This window comes from Mycena indigotica (assembly GCF_014461135.1).
Source record: "Mycena indigotica strain 171206Taipei chromosome Unknown Mind.scaff0013, whole genome shotgun sequence".
Lineage (NCBI taxonomy): Eukaryota > Fungi > Basidiomycota > Agaricomycetes > Agaricales > Mycenaceae > Mycena > Mycena indigotica.
In genome coordinates this window covers 202,263-215,789 of record NW_023503012.1, presented here as the reverse complement: position 1 = coordinate 215,789, position 13,527 = coordinate 202,263, and the positions used below count along the sequence as shown (strand labels likewise).

Sequence of the window (13,527 nt, the reverse complement as noted above, 5' to 3'; positions counted from 1 at the left end):
TGTGGGGATATTGCTAGCACGAGCCAGCTCGAATCGTGTCGAGTCGCTATCGGTTTCGTTAGGCCGAATGCAGCCGGTGCAGTGGCACGTAAAGTTGTAGGCCGAGTGAAGGAGCGATTGACGGGAAGAGCGAGGAAGCAACAAATGTGTTCCCGGGAGGTAAGAAATGGTGATCTCCTCCCCTGAAGTAATGGGCCTGACAGCGATCAAGGAAAGGGAAAGAGTAGTGCAGTCCCAATGCCATCGTGCATTCGGTGAACAACTACATTTCAATCAAGTCAGTCACGAAGACTTTTCAACACACCGTCGTACCTGTGGTTGCACCGGCTCGTCTCCAGGAAAAGCGCACGATGGGTGGGCAACTCGGGATGGGGAACATCCATAGGAACCGGCAGAGTAACAGGAAGTGCGTTGGTACGAATAATGCCCAACAAAACATCGCACTCTTGGACTGACTTGCAGTTTGCCAGAGTGAGAACGCGCGCCTGCTTTTCCGGAGGCAATTGAGCCAGGAGTGTATGGAAAAGATTGGCTTCTGTCTGTTCATTCAGCGCCGTACCAATAATATACGGCGCTATCATGACGGGCCGTTCAACGACAATCGTAAAGCCAGCGGGTAGAGGTTCGCTCGCGAACATTGCCCGGGAACCGAGGCCTGTTGTGTGGACGAAAAACGACGGTGAAGCGCCCGAGGGCCTCGTCGGTACTGATGGAGACTTTGGTGGTGAAGGTAGAAGACGCTGAACTCCAACATCGAGGACGGTCACGGTGTGGTCCTTGCCATTGTCACCATACGAGACGTTTGAAATAGTATAGGCGCGGCTCTCGAGATGTCCCGCCAAGTCAAAATACGGAGCATCGAGCACCGGATTGGCTCGAACATCGGCATTGAGCTTCACGCATATGGAGAGTGGTGGTGATGGTGGGTTAGACCCACGACCGGAGCCCAAGGGAGCAGCATATATTCTGGGTGGGGAAGGTGGCTTTGAATCACGTCGTTTCCTGGACGCCGGGTCATTGACGTGGTGTGTTGCGGTTGGGATTGCGGTTGGCATCGTAGGGAGAGCGGACGGACGCGACAGTCGATGTCGGCGAGAAAGTGGAGAAGGGGAAGAGGATGCAGCAAGGAGCCACAGCGCAGCCAATGCGTAACATGGATGGTTTATAAAGCCCCACTAGGATTCCAGGCCGTGCGTCGATCACCAACAGCAGTGGCTCCCGGGAGCAGTTTTCCGTTTAGCCCCAACAGCCGCGCACTTCCGTTGAGAGAGATAACTTGTCAAAAAAGATATATTCAAGTTCCAGTTATCAGTGCACGAATGCGACCCGGATCTTTCGGTTTGAAAGGAACATGCACAAGAAAAAAACGTGTCCTACGTCATAGCACGTGAGGAATGCAAAAGTTTTTTATCCAACGCGGCAACGCCCTGGCAAACCCCGGCTGTTATCTCGCTAGTGTTCAACGTCATTTTATCACGCGATAGCTCAGCTGAACTCCTGAGCTATTCTCGTCAATGACGTCGTGTTTTCTCAGATTGTGAACGCTCGCGGCAGCAAATGCAAGACAGATAGGACATTTTTCTCCCTTCCAATCGCGACGCCACACCGTGATTGATTCGATACTGTGGGGTTTTCCACCAGACTCACAGCACAGCAGTATTCAAAAACACTAGATCCAAGCTACCTGAAAACGCGGTGTCGACAGTGGGCTGACCGTCACAACACGCCGCGCTGAATATCTATTAAAAGCAGAATAGATGCGCGACAACAGAGCGGCTTACCATCTTGTGCTCTCACGAGCAGTTTCTCTACTGCTGAATCCAGTGCCGCCCACATCCCGCTTTCAGACGAAGAATGGGCCTCTCGGATTTGAAACGGTTCTCTATGGCGATACAAGACCACCCGCTGCTCGTCCCGCATATTGAAGTATTCCGCGAGGGTCAACACACTTGGCGCTGTCTCGAGTTGGTCGATTCGTAGGCCGCAAACGCGGAGCGAAGGGCAGCATGACCGGAGGAGTTCTTCAACAGTTTCTCCTATACGGCAGATCTCGGGACAAGGTAGGGTCCGGGCGCCGAAGGTGTAGTCGAGCGACAGGTGTGTGAGAGTAGGCAACGCGCATGGCGGCCAAGGCCATGAGGCCCATTCTTCCCAGACGTTAACGATGGTGAGGTGTGTTACCTGGCTGAAGAAGGGTATCGAGAAGTGGGGGTCGGGAGAGGCGACGATTCCATGCCATGATGATATTCGGCGTGGTCGTAAAGAGAACATCAAGCAAGAGAGAGGGCTACGTCGAGGAGATGGAATTCCTGGTCCCGGCTGGGCAGGCAGATACCACGAGGTCACATTCTCGATGCCGGTGCAGACTGTTGCAACACGAACTACGTCTTCAGGTCGCATATCGAAGAGGATAGTCAATGACTTGATTTGTGTGGCAAAAAACGAGCGTTGCTTCGTTCGAGACGTTTCGATGGTGCGAATGAAGTTGTCTGTTGTCCGTTGGCGACGAAGATGGATCGTCCTATACAAGACGAGGTCGATCCTATTGACGTTGTGGTACTAGTAGTTCAGGGTCTCCAATGTAGCAACTTACCAGTCCCGTACAATACGCGAAACAAGCACCAGTTTCAATGCTGTTCGTCGGTCATCCTGGGCGGCTATCTCGAAAATGAGACGAAGAGTGTCGTCGACGAGGAAGACCGGCATTCATTTATGCCAGTACCAATGGTGTGAGGGAAGAGCGCGATGGCGTTGGCCTGTCTGAGCACCGCGTCTTTTATAACCACTCTCAACAAAGTGATCTCCGCGGTTTTCCTTGGTTCCATCTGGTTAAGTGCGCCGAGGCAGCAAAACGCACGGAATCCTGTTACTTACCCGCTTCGAAGAACGACACTTGTTTGAAGGCCGACATTGGATGAGTGACGCCGCTTGAAGATTTGGAGCAGTTCATCTTGCCACGTTTCTTTGAGCAGCGCTTATGTAGTCGACATATTCCGAGGTAAAATGTCAACTTGCTCTCCCAGTGTGGCTCGGAGCGGAGCTTTTCGACGGAGCTCTCGAGGACAAAGCCAGCTCTCCCTCTTGTTACTGGTCGTGGTTCAACTTCCGGGTCTAGTGATCGGCAGACCAAGTCCTCGGAGTCCTTCACACTGGCATATGTAAGTAGTCACGCGCCGTGAAACGCTGCAGGCCGTCAGAGGGCGTCACCACCAGTTGTCGCAAATACTCGGAAGCTCGCGCAGTGGTCCGCCGAAAGCCTGCCGCTGCTGATCCGCGGGGCCATTTCTGTCAACACAATCTTCGCGGAAGGGAGAAGCAGAAGCGACCCAAGTGTCAGTGTTGCGCTGGGCTCAAAATCGAGGGGCAGATGGTAATCCTCGCGGGTGCTATTTGAGGGAGCGGTCCTTGGAAACCGAGGGTAAGGTGGCGGCGAGTCACCCCGCTGTGGTAACATTGGGATTCACTTGTTGGCCGGACACAGGTATAGCGTGGGGTGATATTAGTGTGATTGCCAGTGAGCTGTGTTCATCATCTCGGATGCAACCGAGGACAGGAACTGATCAATTTCAGTAACATCAATCGATCATTGCTTCGGTGATCGTAACTGCGTTCAATGATGCGAGATTCTCGACGCAAAAACAAAAGAGATAGCGGGAATTAGTACGCAAGAGTGCAGCATATATGCACCTGTAGCATGAGATATAGCTTTGATATATAATGGATGGCTTGAAGGAGAGATTTTCGGTGATTACAAGCCCTCATCATGCCGCCATCAAACCACCTCTTGAGGGAACTGGTACATCTCTGAGCGTTACAGGACAGTGTGTAGTGGGGTAGTCGTAGCCTGGATCGTTCCTCTTGTGCCATCTCCACTTTTAAACTCACAAAACCAACCCAAAAACACGGTCCTTATTCGGAATTCTGATAAATAAAATTGCTCTACGAGTTTGAGCACATTGTATCTCTATAGAATCAGCGCTTTCCATTGCTTTGGTGGGGTAGTGGTAACCTGGGTCGTTGCCAAGTCGATTCGCTACTGTTTCGACCCGCCGGGGGTTCGATTCCCCCCCAAAGCATAGGATCTACCAGCTATCAGGCGGTGGGTACCTTTTTCTTACCTCTCGCTCTCTCTCTCTTCCGGAGCTTCCATGGGATAGGGATAGTCTTTCTCCTCTAAAAAAGCCCTCGCTAATGCTCGTTCTTGAGTATATCCATTCTAATGCTGCAAACCTGATCATGCTGATGAAACTTACTATCAGATTCACAGTTTCCAAAAATCCCACCATCTAGCTGCTCTGGATCGTTTACGGGGTACAACTGATACCCCACGGATCTTCAGTGCTCCACTGCATACTTCATTTCCGACTTTGGGATGGCTGCCATTTCGCGTGCCATCAGTATACGATTCAAAGTGGTCTATGTGTGCATCGAGTTTTCGACCTGATCACTCTCTGCTCAAATCTAGCTGTAGCTCCAAAACGCAGGTGGTCGGGATATCACAGTCCTCATAAAGAGGTGGCCAGCGCAACGTTAACGATGCAATTGGGATACAAATTTATCAGACACTATGCAATCCTACACACCATTCAGTGACAAGCATTTGCCAAGATACTCATTGTTCCACAAGGTTTTGACTTGACCCTTGAGAAGTTTGGTCAACCCCTTGACTGTTTCCACAGCGTAGGAAAGATCACCCACATCCATCTTACCAAGTCGTCCATCCCAACTTCGGTCAAGCATCATTGAGCACACCATGGGAGCTGTGGCAGCCCATCAGCCTTCTCTTTTCCCTTGCAAGAGCCTCGCAGGGATCTTCAAGTTGTCGAGTACAGTTCGACTTTGAGCATTGAGCGTTTGCCCTCCTCCGAACCCGAATCCTCTGCCTGGTTTGTTTGTGTGGCTTTGTTGTCAATGATGCGGGCAATTTAGAGCCGCAAGAGCATCATCGTCTTCCACGCACATGGCCGTCAACTCGGCGCCAAAGTCACGTCAACGTGGTTTTTGAGCTGGGAACGCTGGTGTTGCCAGACAAGGGAGGACCCGGGGCTGTTGCCAGTGCACAAGAAAGAGGGTCGACCAATATTCTGTGTAAATAAGTTGAAGAGGAAGTACTAGTAGCTAAAAAAAAAGAAACACGAATCGGAGTGATAACCGAGTCATTCTTGTTGCACACCAATATTCTGGCCCGGGCGCGTCTGCTGCACACGGGCTGAGAGCCAGAAGCATCTGTTTAAGCGGGTTCTATACCTTCTCCAGAATAAGTGGTTGTGCTAGCTACAAGTGAAACTGAGGAAATGTCGTACTTGAAGGGTTGTCACGACTCACCATCGGAGGTGCTAGCGTTAGATTGTTTTGTGGGTGCGGAAAGCAATTTTACTGCATTGTTCATAGTGTGGAACGCGAGAGATTGCAGTCACAGAGCAGGCGTGAACGAAGAGCAAGGACTGATGCGACCATTTGATATTTTGATTACATCCGGGCCGGCCCAAACGATCCAGGTTACCACTACCCCACCAAACTTGAAGTGCGTGCGTCTTGCATATTACGCGTGCGCTGGCAATTCATTTCCACACCGTAGGGCGGCAAAGGCATCCTCCATGTCACGTCTGCCTCACGGCTTACCATCCACTGGTGGCATCAACGACTGGTTCGTCTTGACATCCATGTCAACGTTTGCATCAAAACTGGGCACGAACTACTGCCCGACCGACGATGAATTCTCTCATATTCAAAAACTAATCGAGGAGCCATTGAAGAGCCTGCACCAGCTGGACGCTCGGATTTTCGATCTTCAAAAGGCATTGAATGCTTTACTCGCAGAACGGGATACCATCACATCATTCATCGAGTCTCACAAATCTCTGCTTGCGCCGATTCGACGACTACCGGTGGAGGTTCTCCAGGAGATATTTGTTGCCAGGCTTAGAGGAGCTGTCGATGCAGAATATCCAAACCATCTCAGACAACGCCATTCTCGAGTTCATCCTAGCCCGCATTCCGACACTGAAAGTTGCACGCTTCGAGTTTTTCCGCGCTCCATCACAGGACTCTCACCTAGTCCAACACATCCGATGATCGTCTCAAGCGTGGAAAGCGGACAGCTAGACCTCCTCTTAGAATACCCTCCGCATCCCGTCTATGAACCAGGACCGTCAGACGAAATCAAGCAGGTCTGGGAGGGCTCTTTTTTCGCAGAGGATGAATAGTTAGTGTGCAGACAGCATAAATTCAAACTGATATTATTACTTTTCGTGAATCGCGGAACCTGAAGCTGCTTTCTCGGAATCCTCCAGGATGTCATGGACAGCTCCCGCCTGCTTAGCGGCTGCATCAGCAATCTGCTCCGTCGCGTCCTCGCCGTCGAAGAGGGCCGCCGTTTCCTCGAGAGTGCGGTTCTTCGTTTCGATCACGACTGAGAACGGTGTCAGTGCTATGTGAAGAGAACAAAAACCCGCCAACTTACAGAAGTACAAGAAGATCGTTTCGCAAACGAGCCATGCGCAATAAACAATGTAGTATTTCCAACTCAATGCATCTATGAAACAGACGTTCAGCGCAACGAGAATGAGGATGAGCAGAAACTAACCGAAAGCTATTGGATTGACGTATTGGTTGAATATGAGAGCAAGAGAGATCGTGAAGTTGAATATGTTGAATCCCTTGGCACGAAGCTTATATGGCAAGATTTCGAGCGTGTAGGTAACGATGAGGGGACTGAAGGCAATACTGCAAGAGCCCAGTCAGCAACGACACCACCAACAGTGGAAAACACAAACTCGTAAGCAGCATAGAACAAGAAAATGAATGCAAGCGCGGCGTGTGCTGAATGGAAGTCTCCCGCAACACGGAAGCGCCCAAAGCACGCTGTTTGGAGGGCGAGAAAAATGGTCATGAGGACAGCAGAGGTAAGGAAGAGAAGTCGACGCCCAAAGCGCTCAACCATGGATGAAGCAGCTAATGCCCATCCGAGGTTCCAAATCGACAGAATGCCATTGATCAGTAGCTGTCGGAAGCTTATTAGGGCAGATATTTGGACTGTCAAATGGAACAAACCTGTGTTGTGGGGTTGGTGATGCTCATTTGGTCAAGGACCTTGTTCAGATAGTAAGAAACAAGTCCATTGCCCGACCATTGCGAGAAGAATGCGATGGCGACAATGATGCGGACACGTTTTCGGTTACCAGGGCTTGAAATGAAGGCATGCCAGCCAATGTTTTGTGCAACTGGAGCATAAAAGTGAGCATTACTTGATCGTGACCAACAAATTTCGTATACCAGTCTTGTCAAACTCGATGGCCGATTTGATCTCTTCAAATTCGTATCGCACAAGGGGATCGTCTCTGGAACCAAGTCAGAGAGAAGAGATACGAAGAATCTGGTCTCAACTTACTCATTGCTATCAGCGTGATAGTATGCCAAAGTCTTCAGTGCTTCGGTCTCGCGACCCTTGCTCACGAGGTAACGAGGTGATTCCGGAACAAACCAAACGAGCAGGACTTGAAGGACGCTGGGAAGCGCTTGGAGGGCTGACGGAACGCGCCATGACCAAGTGCTGTTGATCTTGAAGGTGCCGAAAGTCGTCCAGGCTGCTCTGTGAACAGGAATCATGAGTTATGAGAATCAGAACTAAATATAGAGCTTACACAATCGCACCGGAGTACCACAGGGAATTGTAAGCCGATGTGAGCGATGCGCGATATTTAGGGTATGATAACTCCGTTACAAGCATTGGAGCAGCATTAGCTAAGCACGACGTGAATTTTAACAAGAGATCAAATCTCAGTAAAGCTTGCCAGCGAATGTCAGCCCGAAACCAATGAGGAATCTGCAAACATTGAGCCAACAAATTTTGCAAGGTTCAAGACGAACCTAGCACCAATAAACATCCCCACCGACTGTGCAGCGGTTTGAATGACAGTCGCGATCACCATGATGAGTGCGCCAATGAAAACTGTTGCTCGTCGGCCAATTCCATCAGAAAGATATGGAGCGAAAGGATAGCCCGCAAGAGCACCGATGTTCTTAGGTTGCTTCAGTTTGGATACGGGGACAAGATGATGCCATACTTGTATCGCACTGAGCAGCCCTAGTTTTCCTTTGGTGGGGTTGTTGAACGACTGCTCCCATTGCGGGAGAGACTGCAAGCCGTTAACCATCGACCCATCATATCCGTTCGTGCTGGAAGTGATCAACAACAGAACAATCCACGCATTCAGAGCGATGAGCCTTGAAAACGTCGAGTAAGATATTTTAGTTGACAACCCAAGGTTTTCTTACCGTCTGTTGTTATACCACTTTCTTCGCGGGTCCATAAGATGTGTGTAGGCATTCGCCTCATTGTGAGACACGGCCGAAGCACCAACAGCCATTTCAGAACAGTGTGGGGCTTGAGATCCGGATCCAGTAGCGTTCCCTCCTCCTTTTAAATATCTCTCATGGAGAAACGGCCCGTCGTTCAAATATAGGTCGGGAACGAGGACTTGAGGGAGAGAACAGTTACCGAAAAAGGTCGGCGGAAGGCAGCAGATGGCGGGAAGAAGTTTGAGTGGCCGACATGATACTGTCCCTTCGCCATGGTTAGGTCAATTATAACATCCCAATCGAAGTCGTATCGTGAACAACAAAACTATGTCGGGGAAAACTAATAGTGGCGTCAGCGTGAACTCCTCCGAATTAGCAGAGGCTGGGTGAAGAAATGAATATCCAGATTGTACAGGTTGCAGCGCCGATTCTGGATCAGGTTTGCGTATCTTGCCATCATACTATCGATGATAGTTTACCCGAGCAGTCGCCACCGAAAGCCCGAGAATTCGGATGGGTGAGGCGTGAAATGTTTTATGGCTTCACGTTCCGTCAACTGCGTCATGGACAGCGTGGATTGCAGAGATTCGAGGGTTAGAAGAGGTGGCGATAGATAGGAAGGACCTTCAAGTCGAAGTTTCAACCGTGACTGTGCCCTTGCCTAGAACTAGGCAATGTCCGAGTCGGCACGATATGTTTCGCTGAACAGCCTGTCGACCGCCCTAGGTCGCACAAGTCGAAGAATAGCATTTGGCCATTCAACCCGTCAAAAGTGTGTCCAAAACTGTTTTTCAGTTCAACTATGATAAGTGAGAAAAAGCGGGTAAGATTTAACGAGGTCGTACCGCAAGAATATCTAAACGTAGGGTGTGTCTCCCAGCCCTTTCCCAGTGCTGCAGCTTTATATAACCTCATTCGCGAATGGGGGGTGTTGCACCATGACTCCATTGGAGGTGCGTGCGCTGCACGAGATGCAGCTTCGTCGACGTCGAAGAGAGGGCTCTCTTCATGGGCGTGGTGAACCGCCCATATGATGTAATCGATGGCGCTGGTGCTGAGAAGCCATTCGCCGTTGGGTCGGTCGGTTTCTAAGCTGACAAGTAGGCATATTTGTGGGCTACAGATGGTCAGATGTCCGGGCCCGGGCTGTTAGCTAAGAAAATACTGAGCAGTTGGGTCGCAAACGAGACCCACGGGAAGGCCGTCGTAAATCTGAAAGTTGTATGAGAACTTGGATGACAGTCTTTGTGAACCGGGTTCACTTCTACAGGTCCTTCGGGTGGATATGTAGCGCGGAAGGTTCTGGGTTGGTCATAGACCGTGAATCTTTGTCCAATGGCTTCTGGGACGTCAGAGTGAGTAGTGGCTGTGCCAGTGACCTTCAAGGCTTGTACAAGGAACCCATGAGCTTGCCAGGAAGCCGGCTTCAAGTAAGGTTCGAGCTGAGCGCTGCTCTGCAAACTCGCCTGAGCCCCAGCATGGCCGTCCATCGATTTGCCTGAACATTAGAGCCTAACTTCCAAGGACCAAGAACGAAGACGTCAATCTCCAAGCTGATTCAAGGTTCTTCTTCTTGTGCCTTTGTGAGCAGCGCAAATTCAATGTTTGACCTCTATTCGTATCCACTCCTCGCCGTCGTCAATTCCTTTCAACTAGTCAAAGCATCAGTCAAATGTTCCACCGCCTTCTTTGACCTTCAAAATCTTGATCAGCGCTTTGAAGAACAATGAACTCGAGGACCTCTGTCCGGGTATAAAAACTCTAATATCCCTGACATCTTTCTACCTTCTCGTCTTTCTCCTACGATCAGCCTATTTGCTGTCTTTCAAGCCCCCCCTTTCATTCACGCCAACAGTAACGCTCTCTCATGTCCGCTCAACGACTCATGCCCAATAAGTGAGTTTGACTTTCCTCCATACATTACACCAAGATTGATTTCCTCAGCTCTCAGTCCGCTGGCGGGCTGCCCACACTCTCTGCAAACCCCAACCAACCCAGCAAGTATCGTCTCACCAGTCCCACGTACGTGCCACCCCGTCGTTCAAGATGCCACCCAACCAAGGTCTTAATTCACAGGAAAGCCAAAGTCTGGCCAGGCAAGACTACGGGTCCCCTGAAATCTCGTCGTTCCAGCCACGCTCGCAAGCGTTTTGCTGACGAGACTGAGCGTCCAGGCGCTCCAGTGTCGCCATCACCAACACCTTGTCGATTCACTTCCCCGCCACCGGTGTGCCCTGCCGAATATAACAAAGTGTCGTCTCCAACAGAATCGGTCTTCAGTCGGAGTCAAGTCGTTGTCACTTCCAAATGGAAAGATAGCGAGTCCGGGTCACCCACCGCAGATCGGTCGTTTGACCGCCCAGCCTCGAGCCCCGAGGTCTCTCCGCAAACGCTTCCCCCTTTGTGCACCGAAGACGACTCCGACGATGAGGCATTTGTGGAGAACGGAGAATTCAGCGAGTATGAGGAAGAAGAAGAAGATTCTTACTATGGTGATGAAAACGACTCAGAGGAGGCGTGTTCGGCCGTCCATTCTGAAAGCCACGCCAAGCAGCACCCTCGTGATCAACAACTGGAGAACGAGTTTTGGAGCACTCGCCTACACGACTACGTTGCCACCACGGCTCAAGGCGATTACGAAGAGCCGATCAGCTTCCCCTTCACGTTCTCTTCTCCATATGGGGCTCCCGTCTTCCCATCTCCAGCAGTGGTCGCGCAAAGGGTTGTGGGCTATATCCCGGTGGTTTTGGTTTCGGTTCCCGTCATCCACCAGGGTCTTGTGCAGTGAGTACAATACTTACTACATATGACGTGGAGTCGAATCTTATCACATTTTTAGCGATCGTCCTTCCGACGAACATATTTTTGAGTGAGTTGTTAGTGTGCCCGCAATGTCTTCATAACTAATTCGCAATCCTCAGCGCTAGGTTTGATGGCTACTACTACGACTCGGCTGGCCCATATGACTTTCACCGTGCTGTCCTCGATCGTTCATCGTCAGTATATCATTGCTTGTCTTTGCCGGGCTTATGTTCTTTCCCATTCAGAGCTCGAGATCCGCATTCATATGCCCAAGCACTGCCAGCTACACAAGCTCTTGTTCGCCAGCTTGCGCTCGAATATCCGCAAATCAGGCCTGATATGCTGACTCCCCTCGTTCAAGCCCCTTCTGCGAGTTTGATTGGCACTAATCCGTATGCTTGTCCATTTCCCTCATGCGACGACCACATCCTCCCCACGCTTAATGCGGCGCAAGCCCACATCCACGGCTCTCATGCTCCCGCCCGTAGTTGCCCAGTTTCTGGCTGTTGTGAGCAGCGTGGCTATACGGCTGAACAACTTGCTGCCCATATGCATCGTGAGCACCGTGTTGAGCCGGCTCGGGCTCGCACGTGTCTCCAATGCAAGCTTTGCGGCGACCAGTGTGTTGGCGAACAGCGATATGCTGCTCATGCAACTCGATGTGCGAGGGGAAGGTCCCCGGAAGTGACGGAACGACCGTCCAAGCGGGCTAGACTTGCTGCCTAAATTGCAAACACATTTTAACATTCTTTTTTACTGTTCTTTGTCGTCCTACCGTATGAATCACTTCTAATCAGTGCGAATGGAATCGGGTTGGACAAAAACCGCATCAAGTACTTTGGCGCCAGATCACCCTCCTTTCCCTAAGTTTCTCGAGAATTTGTGAGGCGATCAACTGGGCCATCAACTGGGTCACCATATTGGGACGTTTGGTGTTATAATGAGATATATTGGTTGTCCATTCGTCCGAATGTGATCGGTATAGATAATAACAATGTCGTTTGACAGAGGTTGTGAAGATGGTCTTCAACATCCAGTCGAATTTCTCGCAGGGGGCAGTCGGATCGGTGAATCATTGCGCCGAGTGCATAAAGATGCTGGGGTTTGATGTGCGGCTGGTGAACAAAGAGAAACTCGAGCGACGGGAGAAATAGCGACGAGAGGACCTCGGAAACGGCCAGGTTCCCTTTGCGCAGCCAGATTTCCAGATGACGTACATTTGACTTGATCTCAGTCTCGGTCGTGCGGATGTCGTCCGAGTCGTCGATAACATGGAGCTCAAGACGAAGGAGACGCGTCGCGATTTGAATGAGGTGAAATGCTTCTCGTTTATAGAGGCAGACACCGGTTATATGGGTGAGTTGCTTCCACGGAAGGTGAATGGCAGCCAAAACAAAGCAGTCCCCGAGGACAACATGCGTCAACTCTGGGGCGTTGTCGATGATGTGGATTTGATCGTTGGTGGAGGGAAGTTTGTGCGGATCGATGTTGAGGTACTTCAACATCGACATGTCCCCTTTGAGTTCGTCAAGAAAAGAGTGGGGAACGTTGAGCACTACGTGTCTCCACCGTTTAGAATGGAGAAGAAGCCGTTGAAAGAGCTGTCGGGAAACCGCCATCTGACTTTCGGAGCCGTGGAATTGGAAGCTGATAGGAGCTTTGCCGGAACGCTGTAGCCACAGAGAAAGTAGATTGAGCCGCCTTGGGCTGTCGTGTTTCGTCATTGTGTTCGGCGATATTCCGTCCAACCAAGCATATGACAAGAAGTCTAATTTGAATGAGCTCCAGATTGTTGGGGTGGCCACAGAGACGTTATGCCAGTATCGACACACCATTCCGAGAACGAAGGGAGAGCTCTTCCCGGAGAGAGGCGAGAAGGTGCCAATGAAAGACTCGAATATGGTGGATAACAGCTCTGGAGGAAGGGCCATGATGGGGCTCGTGGAAGCACGCATTTGGAGTACGGCTCTGGGACGGCTAGCTGTGGTCGAAGGCGATATTTAAGGATCAGAATCAGCCGATCAATACGACTTGTTTGCGCTGGATGCTGCCGAACAAAACTTACTGTACAAAAAGGAGTCAAACCGATTGGCTGTTTTTCGAAGAGGTGTCCTCTGATGCGATCAGCACATCATTATTTTGAACCACCAGCAGTAAAGCTAGGTAAAACTCGACTGTACTCCCCGAGTCAACTAAGATCCACATCAATACCTCGAAAGAGCTCCTTGGAAAACGTCCGGTCCTTCATCTTGCTCTCAATGCACCGGCTCAGTTTAAACGCGTCACGTCAAGCCTTATGCCAATGCCGGGACTTGATGAGCTCTCGATTGATAAGCCTTGCATGTGCGTGTGTCCCTCATTCAAGTTATTGTATCTCGACTCATAAGACTGAAGACCCCCACACTCAGCATCCATTCGTCTTTT

At 50.6% G+C, this 13,527-nt stretch overlaps 4 protein-coding genes across 4 annotated transcripts; 2 read left to right on the top strand and 2 right to left on the bottom strand.

Annotated features, from left to right (window-relative positions):
* Nucleotides 1–5,510: 5,510 nt before the first annotated feature.
* MIND_01256600 (F-box domain-containing protein) lies at nt 5,511–6,206 on the top strand (the record flags this gene model as incomplete). Its single annotated transcript, XM_037369050.1, has 1 exon — nt 5,511–6,206. Exon 1 carries the CDS (start codon nt 5,598–5,600, stop codon nt 6,204–6,206), a length of 609 nt encoding a protein of 202 aa, XP_037214256.1. The 5' UTR covers nt 5,511–5,597.
* A 36-nt stretch (nt 6,207–6,242) lies between these two features.
* MIND_01256500 (Lactose permease) lies at nt 6,243–8,369 on the bottom strand (the record flags this gene model as incomplete). The annotated part of the gene is made up of 11 exons (XM_037369049.1): nt 6,243–6,412; nt 6,464–6,535; nt 6,587–6,726; nt 6,777–7,003; nt 7,054–7,223; nt 7,276–7,340; nt 7,391–7,591; nt 7,644–7,825; nt 7,866–8,021; nt 8,067–8,226; nt 8,278–8,369. The coding sequence occupies 11 exons, from the start codon at nt 8,367–8,369 to the stop codon at nt 6,243–6,245; spliced, it is 1,635 nt and encodes a 544-aa protein (XP_037214255.1).
* Nucleotides 8,370–10,168: 1,799 nt separating this feature from the next.
* On the top strand, nt 10,169–11,829 carry MIND_01256400 (uncharacterized protein; the record flags this gene model as incomplete). The annotated part of the gene is made up of 6 exons (XM_037369048.1): nt 10,169–10,197; nt 10,246–10,323; nt 10,378–11,085; nt 11,141–11,170; nt 11,223–11,297; nt 11,349–11,829. The coding sequence occupies 6 exons, from the start codon at nt 10,169–10,171 to the stop codon at nt 11,827–11,829; spliced, it is 1,401 nt and encodes a 466-aa protein (XP_037214254.1).
* A 209-nt stretch (nt 11,830–12,038) lies between these two features.
* On the bottom strand, nt 12,039–13,058 carry MIND_01256300 (uncharacterized protein; the record flags this gene model as incomplete). Its single annotated transcript, XM_037369047.1, has 1 exon — nt 12,039–13,058. The coding sequence occupies one exon, from the start codon at nt 13,056–13,058 to the stop codon at nt 12,039–12,041; it is 1,020 nt and encodes a 339-aa protein (XP_037214253.1).
* Nucleotides 13,059–13,527: the final 469 nt, after the last annotated feature.